At 49.9% G+C, this 23444-nt stretch overlaps 1 protein-coding gene across 1 annotated transcript; it reads left to right on the top strand.

Moving 5' to 3' along the window:
- Positions 1-6031: 6031 nt before the first annotated feature.
- On the top strand, positions 6032-22898 carry LOC309446729 (cilia- and flagella-associated protein 52-like). Its single transcript, XM_082066725.1, has 13 exons — positions 6032-6597; positions 7120-7248; positions 8152-8251; positions 8708-8839; positions 13094-13186; positions 15581-15681; positions 16627-16797; positions 18364-18512; positions 19180-19325; positions 21029-21180; positions 21804-21906; positions 22072-22183; positions 22574-22898. Exons 1-13 carry the CDS (start codon positions 6287-6289, stop codon positions 22747-22749), a joined length of 1875 nt encoding a protein of 624 aa, XP_081922851.1. The 5' UTR covers positions 6032-6286; the 3' UTR covers positions 22750-22898.
- The last annotated feature ends 546 nt before the right edge of the window (positions 22899-23444 follow it).

Genomic DNA, 23444 nt, shown 5'->3' with positions numbered 1-23444 from the left:
TAACATGTTAAAATACCAGAGGCCGGGGCTGTACCGCGCAGGCTGTGCATGTCTGTGATGTGGTGGCAGAGCCTGCGAGTCCCTTTGCAGCTGTACAGGTGCCTGAAAGGAGGGTGGAGGGTGTTGGTCTCTTCTCCAGAGCAGCAAGTGACAGGATGAGAGGAAACGGCCTCAAGTTGCGCCAGGGGAAGTTTAGATTGGATCCTGGGAACAATTTCTTCCCCAAAGGGCTGTCGGGCTTCGGAACAGGCTGCCCAGGGCAGTGCTGGAGTCACCATCCCCGGAGGGTTGGACAGACGGACATGAGGTTCTCAGGGACATGGGGCAGTGCTGGGGTGGAGTATGGTTGGACTCGATGGTCTTGAGGGTCTTTTCCAACCAAAATGATCCTGTGTGGTTCTGTGCACACATGGTCCTGCGCTACTGGCCATCAGAGCTGCATGTCGCACTGGACATCGGTGCATCTGCTGCCCGTGATCTGAGGAGCCTTTGCTGTTGCTGGAAGGGACGCTGCTGTCCTTTATTTTCACACTTCATTCCATTGCTGAATCACAGACTCACAGAATGTCAGGGGTTGGAAGGGACCTGGAAAGCTCATCCAGTACAATCCCCCCATGGAGCAGGAACACCCAGATGAGGTTACACAGGAAGGTGTCCAGGCGGGTTGGAATGTCTGCACAGAAGGAGACTCCACAACCTCCCTGGGCAGCCTGGGCCAGGCTCTGCCATCCTCACCATGAAGAAGTTTCATCTCATATTTAAGTGGAACCTCCTGTGTTCCAGTTTGCACCCATTGCCCCTTGTCCTATCACTGGTTGTCACCCAGAAGAGCCTGGCTCCATCCTCCTGACACTCCCCCTTTCCATATTGATCCCCATGAATGAGTCACCCCTCAGTGTCCTCTTGTCCAGCTCCAGAGCCCCAGCTCCCTCAGCCTTTCCTCACACGGGAGATGCTTCACTCCCTGCAGCATCTTGGTGGCTGCGCTGGACTCTCTCCAGCAGTTCCCTGTCCTGCTGGAACTGAGGGGCCACAACTGGACACAAGATTCCAGGTGTGGTCTCCCCAGGGCAGAGCAGAGGGGCAGGAGAACCTCTCTGACCTACTGACCACCCCCTTCTAACCCACCCCAGGTACCATTGGCCTTCCTGGCCACAAGGGCCCGGTGCTGGCTCATGGTCACCCTGCTGTCCCCAGGACCCCCAGGTCCCTTTCCCCTACACTGCTCTCCAACAGTTCGTTCCCCAACTTATACTCGAACCTGGGGTTGTTCCTGCCCAGGTATAAGACTCTACACTTCCCTTGTTATATTTTATTAAATTTTTCCCTGTCCAACTCTCCAGCCTGTCCAGGTCTCTGGATGGCAGCACAGCTTCCAGTGTCAGCCACTCCTCCCAGCTTGGTGTCATCAGCAAACTTGCTGACAGTCACTCTATTCCCTCATCCAAGTTGTTGATGAATATATTGAATAATACCGGCCCCAGCACTGCCCCCTGAGGCACTGCACTAGGTACAGGCCTCAACTGGACTCTGCCCCATTGACCACGACTCTCTGGCTTCTTCCCTTCAGCCAGTTCACAGTCACCTCACTACCCACCTGCTCATCCAGACCGCACTCCCTCAGTTTAGCTGTGAGGATGCTGTGGGAGACTGTGTCAAATGCCTCACTCAAGTCAAGGTAGACCACATCCACCACTCTGCCATCATCCATCCACCTCGTTATCTCCTCATAAAAGTCAATGAGTTTGGTTAAGTATGACTTCCCCTTGGTGAAGCCACGTTGACTGCCCCTAATGACCCTCTTATCCCTGATATGCCTTGAGATGGCACCAAGGAGAAGTCGTTCCATCAGTTTCCCAGGGATGGAGCTGAGGCTGACTGGTCTATAGTTACCCAGGTCCTCCTTCTTGCCCTTTTTGAAGACTGGAGTGACATTTGCTTTCCTCCAGTCCTCAGGCACCTCTCCCATTTCCCAAGACTTGGCAAAGATGATGGAGAGCGGTCCAGCAATGACCTCAGCCAGTTCCCTCAGCACCCGCAGGTGCATCCCATCCAGACCCATGGATTTATGGTGTCCAGATTGCCTAACTGCTCCCTAACCCAGTCCTCATCAACCCAGGTTTATTTCTAAGGAGGTCTTAGCTTTCCTAGTTGCCTCCCTACACCCTCTGACAACAGCCTTATATTCTCCTCAAGCGGCCAGCCCCTCCTTCCATGTCCTATAAACTCTCCTCTTCCACTTGAGCACACCCAGCAGTTCCTGTTTAACCACGCAGGTCTCCTGGCTCCCTTCCTTGACTTCCTACGTGTCGGGATGCTCTGATCTTGTGCCCGGTAGAAACGGTCCCTGAACACTGACCAACTATCCTGGGCCCCTTTACCTTCAAGCAGCCTTGCCCATGGGATTTCCCCCTGCAATTGTTTGAAAACGCCAAAGTTTGCCTTGCTGAAATCCAGGGTTGCAATTCTGCTTATTATTCTGTACCTGCCACATGAGATGCTGAACTCCACCATCTCATGGTCGCTGCAGCCAAGGCAGCCCTCAACCTTTACCGCTTCAACCAGACCCTCCTCGTTAGTGAGGATGAGGTCCAGCAGTGCACCTCTTCTAGTCGGCTCCTCCACCCTTTGCATCACAAGTTATCGTCAAGGCACCGGAGGAACCTCCTGGCCTGTGGCTGCCGGCCGAGTCGTCCTTCCAGCAAACATCAGGGAAGTTCAAATCCCCACCACAACCAGGGCCTGTGACTGTGAGGCTGCTCTCAGCTGTCTGCAGAGGCCTCGTCAACCTCCTCACCCTGAGCTGGTGGCCTCTAACAGACACCCACACCAGTGTCCCCCTTGCCAGCCTGCCCCTTAACTTTCGCCCACAGACACTCAGCTCGCTCCTCATCCGTGCCTGGACAGTTCTCAATCCATTGTAGTTCTCTCTCACATGGAGAGCAGCTCCACCAGCAGCCTGGCTGGCCTGTCTTTCCTGAGGAGGACACAGCCACCCGTGAGCACAGTCCCGTCGCGTGAGCTGTCCCACCGTGTCTCTGTAACTGCCACCAGGTCATGATCCCTGCCCGAACACAGGTTTCTGCCTCCTCCTGCTGCCCCCCGCGCTGTGCATTGGTGTGCAGGCGTTTCAGAGAGCGAGCTGAGCACACCGAGTTCACCAGGGGATGGGCGGCCTCCCGGTGAAATAAATAACTTACGCTTCTTCTATGGATAAACAATGTTTAATCCAATTCCTTGTATTCCTTAAACACGTGTTCGTTAGAGCATAAGCAAAACAGCGCTGGGTGCGCGGGGGATTCACTCCACCCAACACGCACACCTTTAAACAATAAGAAGTGTGCTTAAATACAGTAAGGTATTACATATTCATAATGACCCCAGGAACGCCTATACATATTCATAACCTTTCCCCGCTTCTGATTAAAATGAGTCTCAGATAATCATTTCCATAGACCCTCCCCTGTTGCGCCTGCGCAGTGCCACTTGGTGAATTTGAGGAGGGGTCTTTGGGGGTCTCTGGATGAAGGCTCCTTCAGCTTCGCCACAGTGAACTTTTTACCTTTGGCTCATTATGTTGAATTGACTGGCACCCAAGCTGCCAAGTTGATTGAAACCAGACTGGCGCCCCCTTTTTGCTGTAAATCTTCGTTATCTTGTCTGCTCAAGTTTACAGCTAGGTGCAGTAAAACTTCTTATCTTGGCATTCAATGGGGTTCTGTTCTTCTTAACATAAAGCTCTAAACTAAGCATTTATTGTGTGGCTAAGCCTTAAAGTGTTAGTTCGTTAGCAGGCACCCATTATATGTTTAGTTAACCCTTAAAATGTTAGTTCCTTCTGTCAATATAACTTCATAAGCAAGTTTCATAACTTTTTACATAGAACGTAACCACCTTTTTCCAGGTTCAGAGCCCGTGCCTCATTTGGTTATATCTGTAAACATTAAACATCTCAGCACGAATCACAACTGCATTTTTCACACCGGTCTCCATCAGCTCTGAGCGCAGCCCCACAGGTGCCAGCCCAGCCACCACCCCCCCGCCTCGCATCCAGTTCAGAACTCTTGGAGAATGAAACACAATCCTGACACCGCGCAGGGGAAGCGGAGGGGACGCGTGAGGGGACGCGCAGAGCTCGCCCACCCGTGTCCCGCCCGCCCCGGGCCGCAGCGGGACCCGCGCGCCCGGCCGCTACGCGCGTTCCCGCCTCGGCCGCGCGGACACGCGCAGGGACCGGCCGCCTGGCGCCGGGGGGCGCCCGCCGCCCAACAGCGCCCCCTGGCGGCCGGGGCGCGCAGGGCCGGTGCGCAGGCGCCGTTGCGCTGGAGGCGCGTGCGGGCCCGGTGGCGATGGCGGCGGCCGCGGGGGACGGGGCGGTGGGGGAGCTGGAGCTGCAGGCGGCCATCGGCTTCAACGGTACCGCGGGCCGGGCGGGGGGCACCGCGGGGCCGGCGTGGGGCACCGTGGGGTGAGCAGGGGGGTCCTGGGCGCTCCCGCCGCCCTCGCCCCCTCCCCGTGCCCGGCGCCGCAGGGGCAGCGCTGCCAGAGGCCGGTGCCGAGTGAAGAACAGGAAAAGTTTGACTGAATTGCAGGGTTTTTTGTTTGTTTTCCAATTACGCAGCTTCCCAGAACGAGAAGGGTTTAATTTGCACATGAAAGCAGCTCAGGTTGCACAGACGCTGTTGTGAACACCGGGGATGGGGCGCCCAGGGCAGTGCGCGGCCTCGCCGCTCTGTGGGAGGCCATGGCAACCAGGGCTGGTGCGGTGTCCTCAGAGCCTCTGGGAGCTCATGGCAACCAGGGCTGGTGCGGTGTCCCCAGAGCCCCTGGGAGCTCATGGCAACCAGGGCTGGTGCGGTGTCCCCAGAGCCCCTGGGAGCTCATGGCAACCAGGGCTGGTGCGGTGTCCCCAGAGCCCCTGGGAGCTCATGGCAACCAGGGCTGGTGCGGTGTCCCCAGAGCCCCTGGGAGCTCATGGCAACCAGGGCTGGTGCGGTGTCCCCAGAGCCCCTGGGAGCTCATGGCAACCAGGGCTGGTGCGGTGTCCCCAGAGCCTCTGGGAGCTCATGGCAACCAGGGCTGGTGCGGTGTCCCCAGAGCCTCTGGGAGCTCATGGCAACCAGGGCTGATGCGGTGTCCTCAGAGCCTCTGGGAGCTCATGGCAACCAGGGCTGGTGCGGTGTCCCCAGAGCCTCTGGGAGCTCATGGCAACCAGGGCTGGTGCGGTGTCCCCAGAGCCCCTGGGAGCTCATGGCAACCAGGGCTGGTGCGGTGTCCTCAGAGCCTCTGGGCTGCAGCGCCGGGGCCTCTGCGCCGTGTGGATCCGCAGAGCTGCAGGAGCCACAGCGCGGTGCAAACCTTGTCAGGGTGACCCTGCCGTTCACACGGGGTTGTTCTGCTGAACAGCTCTGGGGAGAACTGGAAGGCTCTTTTCCTTCCCCCCCGCCCCCCACCTCGCCTTGTGAGGTAAACTGTGGGGAGCCAGTGATTTCTGCAGCCCCTGAACTGTTGGCAGCCAGTGGATCTTTCACCCGTTTCTCTTGCAGGACATGTTCCCTGTGGCCTCATCTGCCACCCCGACAAGGAGCACATCCTGTACCCCCTGGGCTGTACGGTGGTGATTCAGCACCTGGACACTAAGAAACAGAGTTTCTTGCACGGCCACACCGATAACGTGTCCTGCGTTGCCGTGTCCAGGGATGGGATGTCCGTCGCTTCAGGGCAAGTCACCTGCATTGGATTCAAGGTGGATAATGCTCTGATTTTAACCGCTTAGTATTGACCAAAGAAATTGGAGTTGGCTTGCCAGTGGTGGGAACACCTTTCGTTTATTTTTTCTTTTGTTGGAAAACAAATATCTGCAATGGGAAGATGTTGAAGGGAATGGGAAATTGTAGTTACTCCAGTGCTGGATGTGCCTTTATGTTTTTGTAAAACATTAAGCAGTCTCCCTAGGATTGAGGGATTTTTAGTTGAAGTCCTTTTTATCCAAAGTGTTGTGGGCGTGTCTCATTAATTAATAAATGCTGTTCTATTTCAAGTGAGACCTGAGTTCCAGAGCTGCTTAGGACTTTCAAAAGCCCTTGACAGGTACCTTACCTGCATTTTTAGACCTCTGAAGTTCTTTACGTTTCATTTTTTGCCTATTTGAAAGACCTCAAGACACTTGGAAGGAAACAGGTTTTAGTGCTTTCAGTATTTTACAATCTAAGTCAAATACTCAGTGTCTCAGGGTAAATTTAGGTGCTGAAATGAAGCAGAGCTACTCAAGTGCTCAACTGGAATAATGCTTCTTACAGCACCCAGTCTGAAGCCTCTTTGTGTCAGTGGTGCCCAGGGCTGCAGAGAAGCTTGGGCTGGGCTCCTTCTAACAACTTTCCTGCCAGAGAACGTTGTTCTCCCTGATCCTGCGAGTTACATCTCATGCTCTGCCATCCCCCCCTTCTGCTTTGCCCCGCAGGCAGACATCATCCTCTGGGATTTCCCAAAGCAGGAGTTACTTGCTCGGCTCTCGCTGCACGAGGGCAAAGTCGAGGGACTCTCGTTCTCGCCCAGAGGCATTTATCTTGTGTCCCTGGGAGGCCAGGACGACGGCAGGTAAGGATTTCCGCTTCTTGGCACAAGATTTTTGACAAGAATCAGATTCTATGAGCGGCCTAAGACGTTTTCCAGTGAGGGTGGTGAGAGCCTGTCCCGGGTTGGCCAGAGAGGTGGTGGCTGAACCATCCCTGGAGACATCCCAGGCCAGGCTGGACGGGGCTCTGAGCAACCTGAGCTGGGGAAGATGTCCCTGCTCATGGCGGGGGGGCACTGGGGAGCTGGGAAGGGCCCTCCAACCCAAACTGTTCTGTGATTCTATATGATTTGAGTCGTGCTCCACAGACGGAATCTGATAAATCCACGTAGCCTTGCTTCAGGAGCAGGGGATGTAAACTGCAATTCCACACTTTGGTGATAAGTTTTTTCTTGGGTAGAATGTCTACAAAGTTACTTCTGTTGTGTGTCCTGGTAGGAACAGACTGCAGGACAATAGGCTTTGTCTTGCTTTTGTTTTTTAGTAATCGACTTCCAAGCAATGTCAAAAAGCAAAGCTGTTTCAAGGCTGTTCTTCTCCTGCAGGGTGACGGTGTGGGACGTCAGTAAGAGAGAGGCTGTGTGCGGGAGCCCGGCCTCGCCGCGCAGCGCCGGCAATGCCAACGTCGTCCTGTGCTCCAGCTGCAGAGACGAGATGTTTGTCACTGCTGGAAAGTAAGGGTTTATTGAGAGGAACGAACAGAGCGAGAGAACCCCTGGCCCTATTTCCTTTTACAAAGAGTCTTTATTTAACTACAAGGAAACTTAAGCAACTGTGTGCTTGTGTTGTTTCTTTTTACTCTGAATGGACTCATGAATATCCGTCAGCTTGTACCTTTAAGGCATTTCTGCTTGTTCTCCATGTAACAATATGTTTTCAGAGCAGCACACAGGGACCCACATGCGTCACTTCTGCTCCTGATAGCAGGATTTTGTACTCAGCATTCCCCGTGCAGTGTTTAAAATATTTAGTTGCCAGTGTTTACACAAGAAAAGCAGTCAATGAGTGCCCCTGAACAATGGCTAATTAATGTTAAAACAATATCTTGCTGATCGTTGGATGATCTCCTGTCCTCACCAGATGTGATGTACAGTTGGTCACTGGCTTGTAACAAAAGTTGTACAAAATGTCACGTTTTGCAAGGATTTGCGGCAGCGCCCGTATATCCAGGCTGACGTTTAAACGTGTTGACGGCCTGCACCTCCCTGCACATCAGGGACGGCTTTGGATGCTCTTGGCTGCACTTGCACTTACGAGTGCTCGTCTTTGCAATTTTAGCGCTTTGTTAAATGTAAGGGTGACTACTTAAAGATATTACATCGTCTCTGACATCATCAATTAAATTGCACTAGAAAAGAGTTGAAAGTGTCCTCACATATGTTTTTGCTGAACCCTTAAGATTTTTGATTTACCTGGAAAAAGTTTCCATAAGAGACTTCTCTGATATTGTTCTTTTTCTCCTTATTAAAAGATCAGAATAATGGAGCCTTGTGAAGGCTTTTTACTTCTTGTAGTACTGAAAAAACTTGGAGGTTTCTGCATCTATGGAGTTGATCCCACTCTATTCGTTCTTATAGTTTCACCATTCGAGTGTGGGAACTTGATACAGCAACTAAAAAAATCCATCCATCTGAATGCTACGCGGGGCAGCTGAAAAGAATCGCCGTGTGTGTTCAGGTACGTTTTAGCCAAGATGACTTTGCTAAACTAAGAAACTCTGTACAGACTAGAGAAAAACCACGAGTTTCTCTAATAATGCTGGAAATTCCGGTCCCAAGCGCGTGACGGCAGTGAAGTTCCTCAGCATTGGCCATGGCAGATGATCTCCCACGGCCTCTGGGAAAGAGTGTTCTGGATGCTCCTGAAGAGAAGCAGCACGTATTACGGTCACGGGCTCCGGCACCCGGATTTTTATGCTTCAAAATATGATCTAGATTTGGTTAGAAAATGTCTGGCGTTCAGCAGTGTTCTGGATCTGTGCGTGTGATGGAACAGAAACATTGGCTGGATTCCCCCAGGTGAAATCTTGGCAATCCACTGAACTAAAGCTGTTGATGCAGCCCAGTGTCAGGCGTGGGACACGGGTCTCAGTATCCAGACCGTGATCTCTTTTTGTTTTATGCTTTCTTATAGATGACAGATGATGATGGTGATTTTTATCTTGGCACAACGAGTGGAGATGTCCTGAAAGTGAACACAAGCAGGAAGGCGCTGACTGCCTGTGGGCCCCAGAAGAAGAAGTTTAGCATGGTGAGTAGCAGCTCTGTGACTCCAATTCTGTCCTTCTCCTGCTCTTTGTTAGTGACTGAAAGTAGAGGAACCTGCAGGAGAACCATCACAAAGCGGATTCTCAGACTAACCCTTTTCCTGCGCTGTCAGTTCCTTGTGTCTCAGTGTTGATGCTGAAGTCTGAGACCATTGTCCTGGCTTTGTTGAGCTTCATTTGGCTCAGAATTTGGGTTTTACTTGAATCTCGTGTGTCATCCCACAAACTCTTGTACAATTAATCTGGTAAATGTCATAGAAAGTGAAAAGCAGTAATAAAAATGGAGTAGTTCCTGACTTTTTTGCTTCTTTTAAGAAGATACGAGCTGGAGTGAGACAGAGGACGTTCCTGGGGAGACTGGTGGAAGTGCTTATTTGAGAGGCTTTCCCGCACTTCCTGCTGTAAGGTCCTATAGTCAGATCTCACAAATGTGTTAAATTGTCTGGACTGAACTTTTCTTTTTGTGTTTGTTCCCCATCCCGTTCCCCCGCTTCCCTTCGTCTTTTTGCAGTTCTGATTCTGCCACTGATGAGGCAGAGATCTTACTGAAAAAGGCAGTAGAAATAATATAATTCAAGTGTTTATTGTAACGCATATGCACAATTTGGACAAAACAAGGTGTTGCACAGGGTACATTGATTCTATTGCTTTTTAACTTCTGAGTTCTTGACTTCATAACCCCAAGGGTTTTATTAACTTAGCTTTTTTTTGTCTCTAATTGGGACTCGTGGGTCTGAGCATCCTCAAACAGGAGTTATCTCCTGAATAAGGAGCTTTTGACCTGTGGTTGTACAAGAATTCTGCATGCAGGCAGCTGTAATGATAAAACAATCGGCACCAGCTGGTACACTTGTTGTTGATTTCTTGTTATTTATTGCTATAAAAGGCTTCTTGTAGCTTCTCGGTTAACCTTGCCTAAGCTGGGATGTGTTTTGCGACGGTGTTAGCAACACGGCCAGCAGCAAGCAGCAGGGGCAGCGCTGCCGCGGGGGCCCGGCTGTGCTGGTGGGGGTGCCGCGGGGCCGCTGTCCTGCAGGGCAGCAGATCTGCTCTGAGAGCAGCACAAGCCCCACAGGGGCTGTAAGAGCAGTTCAGCAGTCAGCCCAAAGAAAAAGCTCCTCTGGGCTTGTTTCTCTCAACCTCCTGAACTTTGCTTGGACAGGTGCATCCAAACCATGTACGTGCCCGTTCCAGATGAAATATTTATTGCGTTACAAATGCAGGCCCATGTCTCTGGGATAACTTGGACCCCCTGAATCCTTTGAAATACAGTTCAATGTTTATCTATTCCAGAAGGGTGGAGAAGTTATTACTTGTTTTTCCCACTTATATTGTAGGAATGCAAGTAGTTTTTTTCTGTGTACGTCTTAAAGGACAAGAATGGATGTGTTTTGTTTTCCTGCTGGCAATGGTAAGTTCGCTGCAGGTGTGTCCCCGTGTGGGGACACCCGCACTGGCCGCAGTTGAGCCCCTTGTCCGGCTGCCCCCCTGCAGGGTTTGCGTCCACGCAGGACCCGTGGCTGCTCTGTGCTGTCTCTTAGGCCAAGGTCTTGGTGACTGTCACCTCCCCTTTCAATGCCTGCGTGCTTTGAGTCCTTCTCCATCTCGCAGCACGTGCCCCTCGCCCAGAGCCCCTGGTTGAAGCCACCCAAGGGCCTGAACTCCCTTGTCCTCAGGGCTGAGGGAAAGGTGCCAAATGCACTTGAAACAAAACTTCACCAAAAATACACTTCTGAGAGCACTGCTAAAGAAGCCATCAGGCAGGGTCACGAGCAGGATGCTGTGCCGTTTGGGGGTCCAAAAGAAAAAGCCAAGGCTCAAAGCCAGACCACAGTCCGTACTGTGAGGGGTTTTGTCGAAAGGCAAATCCATAGGAACCGCAGTTTGTGGCAGAGACCTTTGGAGCATCATGAGCTTCAGCTGACATGGCTTCTGAGAGTGAAAAGCTGAGGGAAAACTGGCCCCTTGACTGTGCAAGAGTCTGACAAGGTGTTGAGGAGAAGGGCAGATCCAGAAGTGGGTCTCAGCACAGCCGCCTGCCAGCCTTGTGGACGAGCCCTGAGCTGGTAGGCGCTAATCTGGCTTCAGCTTGGGTTTATTAGTGTAATGTGGTGGCAGCTTCTTAGGATGTGGCACTGGTCGTTGGGGGAGCTGGGAGAGAAAAGGAGACATTCACATTGAATGGAAATAGCGAGGAGTCCTCCCAGTCTCCTCCTTTCCCCTCCCTCCTCAAACAGGCATTTCTGCTCACAGGCTTTTTGGTCAGACGCGCTCAGCCCCGTCACCCCTTCTCCTCTTGCTCTCTTCCCTCGCTCTTCCCAATGCGCTTCCCTTGTGCCCGAGGTGGGGAATTCACCAGGGCAAACCCGTGTTGTTGCCGTCACTGGGAAGGTGCTGGGACGTTTTTCTCTGCAGTTACTGTCAGTGCCTCGGCCACAGATCCCCTCTCATACTTTCCAGCTCTCTTTCCCAGCTCCGTGCTGTGATTCCCTTTCCGCCCACCCACTGCACATCTCTGCACACAAATCGTGCCTTGTCACTAGACTGTCAACAAGTGCTCTCTGAACACACATAGGATCTCATGTTTTATGGCAGAAATTTCCAGTTGTAGCCTCACCTCCAATGCCAAAAGAGGTATTTTGCAGATGGTTTTTCAAGTCAAAACCACAGCATTTATCAAAACAAAACTATTTGCATCCTTGTTTCCACACAATTTAGTCCATCCCATTGCTAACTAAGACATCTTGTGTATGTTTCTTGAAAATGTCCCTTGCATTAGCACTTGTACCAAAACTTCTCCCCTCTGGAGCCACGCGTTGCAATTCTGTCTGTGTTCGTGAACAAACCTCTGCAAACCATGGTCACCAGTTGCACCGGGGAATTACGATCCGGTGGCAAAGCATGAAACTGCAAACCTGGAATCCACAGCCACCCCACGCCGAGCACATCTGTAAAGGGTTTAGATACTGCGGGGTGAGGAGGAGATTCTATTGAAAACAAGGTGGGGCACCCTTAAAGGAACTTTGCCTTTAGATACATAAGAATGTGTTTATTGTATAGACACGATCTGAAGATTTCTTTGTTTCTGTTTTGAAGAGGAGTGGCAAAATAGTTTGTTATGATGAAGCAACTTGTTTTCCATCTACCTGGAATGAAGTTTAAGTGCCTTTCTCTAAGGTGTATAAATACTGGAATAAACAGCAGCATTAGTTTTGATCCCTGCCGCGGGCCTGAGGAGCTGTAAGGCACCCGCTGGAATGCAAAGAGGGATGTACAATTGCAAACGCATTTTCAGCAATAGTTGGAGTGATTTGCATTGTAAAAAGAAATAAATATTGACAGGAGATGCACTGGAAGAGTTCACAGAGCGCTCAAGAACTTTGCAAGAGATCCGAGTGGCACAAAGAGCAGGAATCCCTGCAGGAAGGGACCGGGCAGGCTGCAGTTCTGATGGTGTTTTTATTTATAGTCGTACTTGAAAGCGCTGGTTTCTTTGGGTAAGCAGTCAATAATGAATGGTGATATTTTTAACCTCCTATGTTAGACTGTGCATTTCACCTACAAGAGGACTGGCAGGGTATGAAATAGAGCATTCATCGCATCATTAACGTGGACTACTTGACTCTATGAATAACAAGTGCAGCTTTTAAAGCTTATAAAGCTGTTTACTGCTGGTAATTCAAAGAACAAGCTGGACAAGAAAGAAGCACAATTGTCAAATTAAGGCTGAAGTGGAACTCCGATGATTTTGAGAGCCTGGCAATGAATCCTGGCCGTTCTAAGGTTTTGGGTGTTTGGGGTTTTTTTCTGTCTTAATAACACCTGCTTCTCTCTCCAATTGAAGAACTGAAGAGAACAGCTTGGAACAATCAGAGCAGTGTTGGCAGCGCCGCCAAAGCTTTAATTTATTAGCAAGGAGCTGTAATCAGATAAACTCCGTAGTCATAGGTTGGATTTGTAATGCTGCCACCTGCCATAACGCTGAACCCAAAGGCATCTGAGGTGGAAGATTTTACAGGCAAAACCGCACACCAGGAGCTCAGTAGCCAGGTGATGGGCCCGTGATATCAGGGGACTCGCCAAACACTGCCAGCGCCTCGGAGGAAGTTTCCAGAAGCATTGCTCAGAAACCGCTCTGCTTGTGGATCGTCTTTCTAATGAAAAAGAATCCCTTTGTTCTTGTGCGTTTGCTGAGAATATTTGCACGAAACCCGGCGCCGCTGTGAGAATGTGGCAGAAGATCCTCTCCGCAGGTCGTGTTTGTCACCGATCAGGAGACTGCGGATGAGCTGCTGCTGGAGCCGCCAAACGGGGAAATCAGTGCTGATGAATCACAGAGCGGGAGAGTAGGTGTCAGGTTCTTTCTGCAGCCCATGGTTATTGGATCCTCAAGTTAAATTGTCTTTAAGCCGATGCGTAGGTAGGTGCGAGGCTGCCTGCATTGCCAGCGCTGGAATGCACAGTTACGTTTATGGTGATTTGGGGTTTTTTCCTTTAAAACATATAAGCAAGCCTTTAAAAACAACCGATTGCTTCTATTTGTGTGGATAATCGAAGCAAAGTAATTTTCCCAGATTCATCAGACCTCACCTGTGGCTTTTGCAACGTCCTTTCTGGGTCTAAACAGCTCAGATGTCCATTTTGTTTTCTCTTCGTTCTTCACTTCTTCTCTCTCCTTCCTTAGACCTTCAGTCCTTTCCGCGCAGAAAACCAACACTTTGTGGCTTTCGTTTTTCTAAACCCTCTGAAAGTGTTAAATGCTGAACATTTCCTGGGCTTAGGCCAGATTAATGCTTGAAAAGCACAGGAGGGCTGGGGGTGCTGCTTAGATGTCAGACTTTGAATCCTAAAGCAGCGACATCTGTGTGTGTTCCCCAGTCACAAGTCAAGCCCACGACAGGGGTTTCTTCCTGGGGAATAAATACAGAATTACTCTGAGTCGCCTCTGGGTTGCTCTTTGAGAATTGACTTCTTGGTGCTTTCACAACACTAAATGCTGGAGCTGGGCATTGTTTTTCCCAGAAGAGCCACCACCAAACAGAAATTGTTGTTTTCACATAATGGCTCGGGCTTAAAGGAGAAACAATCTGAACATTGCGAACCTGCTGGTGGGATCCCAAGGGTTGGCAATAGCGCTTATGAACCTGGGAGCGGCAAATGCTGCTGGAGTCTGGACTGTGACTGACGGTGTCGGTCCAACAGCTCCTGCCCGTCCCTGCGGGTCTGTCTGGGCGGAACAGCCGCCGGCCACAGGTTCTGCAGGCGCCTCTGGGACAGGAACTTTGTTTTCAGTTCCAATTTGGTGGCATAAAGCTCCTTTATTTCACTGTTTTGTCCTTTCCATTTCACTTGTGCAGAAGTTTCCCCAAGCTCGTAGGGATATTTTCCCAAGTTAGAATATCAGGAGAGTCCAGCGTAGGGCAACAAAGATGATGAAGGGAGTGGAGCACCTCCCTTATGAAGAAAGGCTGAGGGAGCTGGGGCTCTTTAGTTTGGAGAAGAGGAGGCTAAGGGGGGACCTTATTAATGTTTATAAATATATAAAGGGTGAGTGCCATGGGGATGGAGCCAGGCTCTTCTCAGTGGCAAACGATAGGACAAGGGGTAATGGGATCAAGCTGGAACACAAGAGGTTCCACTTAAATTTAAGAAGAAACTTCTTCTCAGTGAGGGTGACAGAGCACTGGAACAGGCTGCCCAGGGGGGTTGTGGAGTCTCCTTCTCTGCAGACATTCAAAACCCACCTGGACATGTTCCTGTGCGACCTCACCTGGGCGTCCCTGCTCCAGCAGGGGGATTGGACTGGATGATCTTCTGAGGTCCATTCCCATCCCAAACATACTGTGATACTGTGATACTGTGATTTAACCCCCCAGAAGTCATTTCACTCCTCTGGCAGCCTATCTTGGAGTCTCTTAGTGATTTTCAAGAGTTAATCTGTTGTATAGGGAGCAGTAATACTTCTTCACAGGTAGCAGAACTGAAGCAGATCTGACTCTTCTTACACTTGTATTTTGTGGAAGGCTGAGGACTGTTTTCATTTGTTTGGGTGTTTTTTGTTGATTTTGTTGTCATGCATTTTTTTTCCTGTAGCCTGGTACTTTATCCACCGAACAGCATTTCTCCTTTTCCAATGGCTGGCCTCCCGTTGATCTGCTCTGCTCAGTAACAGCAGAAACCCGTGTTGACGATGGGCTGACTCATTTCCAAAGCTTTTCTGTGACAAACGTATTTGATTACTAATAGGTGGGAGATGGGATTGCATCTTTCAGACAGAGAGAGAGGCCTGAGACGCAGAGGATCATCCTAAAAAGAGCTGTAGGAAAGACCATTTAAGCTGAGTTGTATCCTCTGTTGTTTTCGTGGCTGGTGGATGAAGGACATGTGGAAGGAAAAGCGCAAGTGCCGGTCCACGATGTGGGTATCGCTTGCTGCGATGAGGTCAGGCTCTGTACGTGGTCCCAGCTGCTCTGAAGAATCCAAGATAATGCTGTTTGCTCGCTCCTCGTACTGTATTAGTTCATATAGACCTGCAATTAATAACTCTTTTCTCCCTTCTCCCTCTAGAGAGCCACTCTTTAGCCCAGGTCTGTGACAAAATACTGACAAAGCCATATTGGAGTGAGATAAGCACCGCCGTCGGGAGCCCGGTAGAGACTCCGTTGTGCTGTTCAGCGTGGCTGCAGCAGCAAGGAGCCTCTGCTCCCATCCGATTGTGTTTTAATCCTGTTTTCTCCTAGGGAGTCACAGCTTTGCTTTTGCCGAAGACAGGAGGTTTAATAGTCGGCACCGGAGAAGGGACTGTAGCTCTCTGTACAGGCTCAGACTTCCAAGTAAAGAAGTGAGTTTGTAGATGGAAGAATCAGGAGGGGAGAGGTGACAATTCCTCCAGAAGGGTCACGGTATAAGAACCAATCATTTCTATGGAAAGGCATAATCCAAGTGAATCTCAGTTTTTCAGTCCTGCAGACACAATACACAGTACGGTTCCAGCGTCATGAGGTTGGAGCAAACTGAAAATTACTGTGTGCGTTTGCACGGAAGTGCCCTCTGATCCTTCCTTGTGAATGACCGTTGTTTCCTTTGGAGCAGTAGCAGTCAGATCCTAAATTGATGCAAAGCCAGACAGATTTGTTGAAGTCAATAGAATGATGCTTATTTACGCCGGGTGAGAAAGAGTAGTAGTTGCCATCTCCAAAAGAGTTTGTTGGGGGACATGGGATTGTAAAGGAGGCCTCTGCTAATTTTATAGGCACGTGTCTGGAAGTGCTGGAGTATTTGCGAGGCTTTTTTCTGCATACCAAATAGCTGCAGGCGTCATTTCCCCATACGTGATTTGAAAATTGGGCTCACACCTACTCATTTGGCATTGCTTGAATATCCCCTTCAAGTGTACAGTTGTGCAAGCTTAGCTTTGTACAACTGAAACTATTCCCAGAAGGTCTAAACTGTCTGGAAATATCCTTGAAAGTGGGATATTGAAGTGCACTTGAGCAAGAATATCAACAAAGCTGTTGTTACCTGAGGCCCTGGTCCAGAAAATCAAGTCTCCAAAGTGCTGCCTGTGCCAGCCCTGGCAGAGCAGCAGGTGGGACGGGCAAGATCATGGGAAGTAGTAAACATGACTGTGAATGGAATGTTAGTCCTGACCGTGCTCTTGCATCTTGATATCACAGCCTAGTGAGGAGCTTTTTGGGGAAACAGTGAAAGTCAAATTCTCTAGAAGCTGGAAAATGAAAGTTCCTCGAGGTCAATGTCGGGCCAAACCTCTGCTTTCTTTGCACAGGAGAATGCGAGTTGAAGGTGCTGTCACTTCCCTGACGTGTAGAGGTCGGGACGACCAGTTCTTTATAGGGACAAATAAATGCCAGATGTATCGCAGTGCCTACGCTACATTTAAAGAGGAGCTGGTCGCTGTCTGTCACACTGAAGCCGTCAACGACATTGTTTTTCCTGAGTGAGTATAACGGGCTGGGCTGTATTCGGCTGGTGCAGAAGCTTGAGGAGCTGCCGCTGAGGTCAGGGTGCCTGTGTGCGCAGCTTTTACCACAGGAACCCAGAGCCTGGTACCATCTGTACGGGATGATTGATACAGGCGATGCTGTCGCCTACCCAAAAAACACAGGGGTGATGGTGAGCAGCTGCTTCAAAGCAGAAGGCAGCAGTTCAGTTGGAGAACTGGAAAAATCACTGATCTACAGAAAGGATGATAAGTAAAAAGACCTGAATTATTGATGTTTGGGCACCGGCAGGGATGGCAGCCTCCCCCTTATGTCCCAGGGTCGCTCTGCATTTGTCTTGTGAACACACAGCAAATGTTCCCTTCCTGGGTAGTAGCATCGTGACACTTTATTTTGTTTTTTTAAACCCCCAATGGATCATCTCTCCAGATGGAAAATGGGATTTTGATCCCAATGAACATTTTTGGCATATTTTTATTGCTTCACTTCTCGACACTGCACAAAGGATCAGGTGTCACCCAGGTGCAGGGAGTGCAGGGTGCGGGAAGCGCTCCTCCCTGCCTGCTGCCAGCCTCAAAACCACATCTTCTCATTTAATGAGAAAATCAGGTGGAGCTTAAGGGTGATCTGATGCCGATACCGCTGATTGACACACCTGTGTCACAGCCATTAGTGCTGACTGTAAGGACTACAGGACTACATCCTTGCGTAGATGTTTAAACTTCTTATCTGTTACCTGCTCTTGAACAAAGCCTATTGCTGATTGGGAAATATGGGCTTAATTTCCCTGCTCTGGCTTATTTCAGAATCCTTCACTTGCTGATGTTATCCTGGTTGATGAAGCACCCGTGCAAGCTGGGCTTGAAAGAGGCCACACTTTTGTTGTGCCGGTTTTCTCTGTCCTGGTTCATCTTTCTGGGCATTGATGGTGCTGTTGAACAAAAGCTCGCGGTACCTTTCTAGATGTCACTTTCTGTTGTATCCCTAGGACGTGTGGCTTAGAGCTTATTTCAAAGCACTGTGTCCCATGGCTTTTGAAATGCTGCAGGTCTTGTTTTATTCCGACATTTATAACAAGTATATTATGAACAGACTTTTGCCATCATTTCTATTGCCTTCAGCGCTGTTGAATGGGAATCATCCAGTAAGCAAGATAAAAAATGACATCTTTACAATGTGAGGCTGCTGTTAGTCCCTGATGCTAAATCTGGGCAGTCAGCACTTTTACACCCACTTCTGTGTCTATTCTATATAACACATGAAGTTGTTTAGAGATTGAATATGGGGAATAAATGTCACAACTTCAGCAGAAAGAGTTCTTTTAGTTTCACTTTAACTGTTACTTAAAATGGATCTTTCAAGAGAACCCAAACCAGGGGAATTTCATGTGGGAAAGGTGATCCTCCAAAAAAGGCCTTTGTCTTAGCCATGGGGATCCCTGTGGGGCAGATCCCAGCTGCAGGTTGGCAAAGCCGAGCTTTGGAGGACGATTTGAGCTGTGACAAAGCAAGGAGCGTTTCTGTGTGCCCCTCCTCGTTACCTCTCCTCTCTGAACTCTCCAGGGGACATTCGGACTTGTTCGTCACCTGCTCCACAAACGACATTCGAGTGTGGTACACGCCGGAACGCTGGGAGCGGCTGCGAATCACCGTCCCCAACGTCACCTGCCACGCGGTCGAGGTGACGAGGGACGGCATGGTCATCATTTCAGGTAATGGTCAGTCCAGAGCTGTGGTTGCTCAACTTAATAAACATCAGTATGTTAAAACGAAGAGAAGACTAAATTGGGAAAGCATTTAAATTGAGTTCATGGCGACACCCAAAGGCCTCTTTGCTTGCAGCTGGTCCGATGCACTTTGCTGGCAGCCCCGCTGTCCTGGTGCTGCAGTTGCGGTGAGGGTAGAAGGCAAGGGCTGGAGACCTTGCTTTGGATCAGTGAATTCCAGCAACCCAGAATGCGGTTCAGTCTTATTTAAATTACCTGATTCTAAAATATCAACCTTGTTGTGTGCAGCAGCTTCACCTGTGATGTATGTAGAGCACCTTTTACATAAAGCCGCCATCCATCGCCATGTGCAAGTTGCTGACACAGGGACTCCTGCAGTCCTAGAGCAGCCGTGCAGCCTCCCCATGGTTACCAAACCACTTTGTCCACAGCCAGAATCCAAAAGCAATTAAATTTCAATAGTGTGTTTGGGACCGTAGCTCTGCGGGCTCATCTGCAGTACAGTGGTTTTCACGGGTATGCTGGTGATCTAACAGCGTGGGCCTTATGCGGGAACTTAATTATAAAAACGGGTTCGTTTGGAAAGGAAAGAGCGACAAGAGTGTGAGGAAAGTCTGTGCGCCCGGGCAGTCTGTTTCTTTCTGTTCATCAGCTTGGAATGACGGGAAAATCCGCGCCTTCGTGCCAGCTACGGGACAGCCAATGTACGAGATCAACAACGCCCATAACCTGGGAGTGACGGCAATTGCTGCGACCAGCGACTGCAAACAGATCATTAGCGGAGGAGGTGACGGGCAGGTAATTTGTGCTTAAAAACCTGGAGCAGCTTCGTGCGCTCATCACAGGGCCTGCGAATTGTCTGGAACTGCTCAGTCAGAACGGGAGCTGTTCTGAGCTGCCGCTTGAGCCAAGGACTGAGTTCGAAGATATCAGCTTTGAGATGTGCAAATCTCTTGCTCTCAGAGGGCATCATGTAAAACAATGCCCTGATTTCTTCTGGCACTGTAGTTTTGGAAATCCTTCTAATGCAGAATATGCTCTTAATCCTTTTTGTTCATTTGTCTCTCCCCTATATTTGGCTTATCTACATTAGCCATGGTTTGCGAGCCTCCGTGTAACTATGCTCTAGCACAGAGTTTCTTTCTGTCATTGCTTTGGACGTCCTAGTCCTGTCCAAATTGACCTGTATGAGTTCATTTAGTGGCACAAAGTTCACTTTATGTCTCCAGAGGTTCTGTGGGGTAACTTCCTAATTTTCTGGGATGGTACCATCTACTTTAGGTGATGGTGTTAATAAAAGGCTCTAATAAGAACTCAGTTCCTAATACACTTATGGAAACATTCCGGTACAAATAACAGTAAAGATCAGAAAACATGTTGTAGGCATCATACCTGTGCAGTTCAATTAACTTCTTTTCTGGCCACGCAATCTGCTGTAGAGCAATAAGGGCAGCGCTGCCTCCTCTCGCTGCACAGAGACGTCAGGGGTGATAAGCGACTCCAACCCTTCACTAATAAAAGGGCAGTTAAGTACCCTGGGTGATCAGGGCCAGAGGACGCAAAGACAAGGATCTGGATTCTGTATCAACACACACAGAAGGGCCCGGGCTCTAGGCAGTTGATCTCTGAATTGAAAAGGCAGCTGAGACAGAATTACAGCTAAAGGTTGGTTAAGCAGAAAGGAGAACTGCAGGGGCGCACCTGCAGTACTCGTTCGGAACACAAAAAAGCTGCTCTGCGATGCTAATGGTTCTGTCAGAATCAATCCTCAGGAAGCTGTGACTTCAGGGTTGCTGAAGGGATCTGGATGCTCTGAGCTTTGAGCAAGTGGGAGCTGGACATCCAGATTCCTTCGGGAACTCGGCATCAGCCTCCAAAGCGTGGAAGGTCAGCTCTTCTCTGCCTTAGATGCCCGTGTCTAAATGTCTAAATTTTCACTGGGATTTGGCCTTAGTGGAATGTCGAGGTGAACAGACATTGCAATGTTTGGCACTAGCGGGACAGGACGTGCAAGGTGTGAAGGATCAAGTCCTCAAAGCAGAAAGATTTTTGCTGTTACCAGCACAGGGAAAAGAGGTGCTTTCAGGCATGTGTTTCACATCAAAGCTTTAAAGAGCTGTTTTGTATTTACTTCCTGGCATTCTATGTAGGACAAATAGCAGGTAGCTCCTTTCTATTCCATTGCAGCAGCTTTGTGCTTTGATCTTTAAAGCACCACTGGCAATAGATCGTGGACTGGGTGGTTTTTCCTGATCAAGAGCTGTGTAAAATGAAGCATGGGAGAGCGGGCACTTGGCAAAACCAAGGTCTGGGGTTGATGGTCACGAGTTCCTGAAGCAAGTGGAGAACTGTGGAGAACTCAGTTGAGCTTCACAGGTCAGCTGCACCAATAACCCACAGGCCAATGGAGACGGTTGGGACTGAGCAGAGTTCAGGAAAGCTCCTCCTGAGCTCCGCAGGACCAGCTGGTACCAGAGCAGATGTGTGTTGCTGATTTTCAGGTGAGGATCTGGAATATTGGTGAGAAAACCCAGAAGCTGAGGGAAGTTCTGAAGGAGCACAGAGGTGCCGTGTCCTGCATCAAGATTAATAAGAACAACAAAGAGGGTGTCACAGCCAGCCTGGACGGAACGTGCATCATCTGGGATCTTGTGTAAGGCGACAGATTAGTATTGCAAAGGCACTTAGAGTGCTGGTAGTATCTGCAGGGTCACTGTGCCCGGTTTGGGACACCACATAGCGAGGAGGAGGGGAAAAAGAGCAGTAAGAGATAAAAACTTCTAGAAGGAACAATCAAGTCAGGGAATGTAGAACCTCCAATTCGAGAAACTTTTCAGAAAAGCTCAGACAAACCTTTGTCTGCGGTTGTTTTCCTGTGTGGGATCCTGCTTGGCCAAGGTGCAGCGGGTGAGTTCCCAAGTTTCCCACTAGCTCTGTTTTCCAGAACTTTGTGACTCGAGTCGAGCTCTTGCGGCTCTGCAGACTTTCTGCACTGGGGTAAGGCCGAGGACACCTTGGCATAGGGAACAGCACCTGGAAAGCATTCTGGGTTTAAACATTTCATTTCGTATGACAGCAGATCAAGAGTCCTACAGGGCAGCTGTGATGGAAACAGAACTGAGAGCCTAATGGGCTTCATAGAACCCTGAATTCAGAGCAGTGCCTGAGAATATCCAAGGAGAGAGCTCTGATGTGCAGCACAGGCAGAGACATTCCAGGCAGGCAAAGTTTGGGTTTTGACACTGTTACTCTGTCTCATTTTGGGGTGTTTTGCAGGCGTTACGTAAGAAAACAAATGATCCTAGACAACACATTGTTCAAATGCGTGTGTTACCATCCCGGAGAGTACCAGATAATCACCAGTGGAACAGACAGAAAGGTGAGCAAAGCCGCAGGAACACTGTTTACAGTGCACAACACACAGTCTGGTGCTGGTTCCGGGGTGGAACTCCTGTCCCTGCACAGAAGGTCGTGTCCCAGGGCGGTGCTGAAACCCGCGTGCGGCTCATGGCCAGCTGAGCGCCCGCTCTGCTCTGCTCTCTAGATTGTGTACTGGGAGGTGCTGGATGGCTCCGCAATCAGAGAAGTGCAAGGCTCTCTGTCGAGTTCCATCAACGGGATGGACATCACATCGGACGGGGCGTCCTTTGTCACAGGTGAGTGCGTGGTTGGAGCTGGAGAAAGGAGGTCGTATTAAGGAAAAGCAAGGCAATGAACCAAGGATCTCAGTACAGTGCGAAAAAGCTGAAAAAAGGGGTCAGCTAAAGGGGAAAAGAACATGAATCACCGAAGAAAAATACTGTGGTTCAGGCTGCAGTTCAGACTGGGAAGATGCTGCTGTAGCTCACTGGGATCTGCTGGTGAAGGTCCTGAGCCCTTCACTGGACACTGACCCCAGTGGAACAGAAGCAGTTTTTGCCATAATGCCCAAGAAAACATATCCCGCTCTTCCTGGGAACACCGAAGCGTTCCCCTGCCTGGGAGCGGGGAACAAAAAGCAGCAGAACTCGGTGTAATCGTTTGTTCTTCCTCTGTGCCTGACGCAGGTGGTGATGACCATCTGGTGAAGCTGTGGGACTATAAGGAGGGCGCGGTGACTCACGTGGGAGTGGGCCACAGCGGCAGCATCACCCGCCTCAAGATCTGCCCCGCGAACAAGTACATCGTGAGCGTGAGCGCGGACGGTGCCGTCCTCATCTGGAAATACCCCAGCTCGGGCTGACAGCCGGTGCCGGAGCTGCTGGGCTGCTGCTTCCCCGGCCGGCCCTGGAAATGCTCTTTTCTTGCCACCGAGTTTGTCATAAATCGTTTGTTCTCTTACACTAAACAGTATATTTATACTCCCTGGTATGCATTTACCAGGTCCTTAGATACCCTTTCTAGCTCCGTTTTTTTCAGGGGAGCTAAGAATTTGCTGTTCGTTTTGGATTCATCTCTTCTGAAAATCATCTTGGCAGTTGTTGTAACACTTTGCATTGTTACTGCCGCCTTTCCTGCCAGTCTCAGCATCGCCTGCCTTGTACGTCTACTCATTTGTGGGCTCTGTCTTGCTTTCACATGGTCTCTCTCTTCTCTGCACTCTTCTGTCTCTTATTTAATGAATAACTTGTTGTTTAAATTCAGTCTGCTGTGTTCGTTTTAATTTGTCTGGTCCTGATGAAGGAAAAAGCTCTCAGCTCCAACTCAGGCGTTTAACGGGGAAGCTCTTGTGAGTCCAACTTTTAACTCAGTGTTCTCAGAGGAATACAGGGACGTCGGGGCTGCTTCAGTTGCGCTGTCCAATTTACAGCTCTCTTGAGGAGCCTGGTTTGCACGAGTGAGAGTCCACTCGTTTCTGAACATGCCTGGATGTTTCCAGCCAGACACACTCGAACTCCTGGTCATTGGCCTCATTTTTCAAGCAGGCTCCAGATTGGC

Source organism: Streptopelia decaocto (assembly GCF_964273445.1).
Source record: "Streptopelia decaocto genome assembly, chromosome: 16".
In the NCBI taxonomy this organism is placed as follows: Eukaryota; Metazoa; Chordata; class Aves; order Columbiformes; family Columbidae; genus Streptopelia; species Streptopelia decaocto.
The sequence above is the reverse complement of the archived record's forward strand: the minus strand, read 5'-3'. Positions and strand labels throughout refer to the sequence as shown.

Excerpts from the sequence above, each read along its gene's own strand:
- LOC309446729 (XM_082066725.1), top strand. The coding sequence starts at position 6,287 with ATGCTTCTTACAGCACCCAGTCTGAAGCCTCTTTGTGTCAGTGGTGCC. Across the intron at positions 6,598-7,119 it reads GGAGGCCAGGACGACGGCAG|GGTGACGGTGTGGGACGTCA; the intron begins GTAAGGATTTCC and ends CTTCTCCTGCAG. Across the intron at positions 15,682-16,626 it reads TCAGACTTCCAAGTAAAGAA|GAGAATGCGAGTTGAAGGTG; the intron begins GTGAGTTTGTAG and ends TTCTTTGCACAG.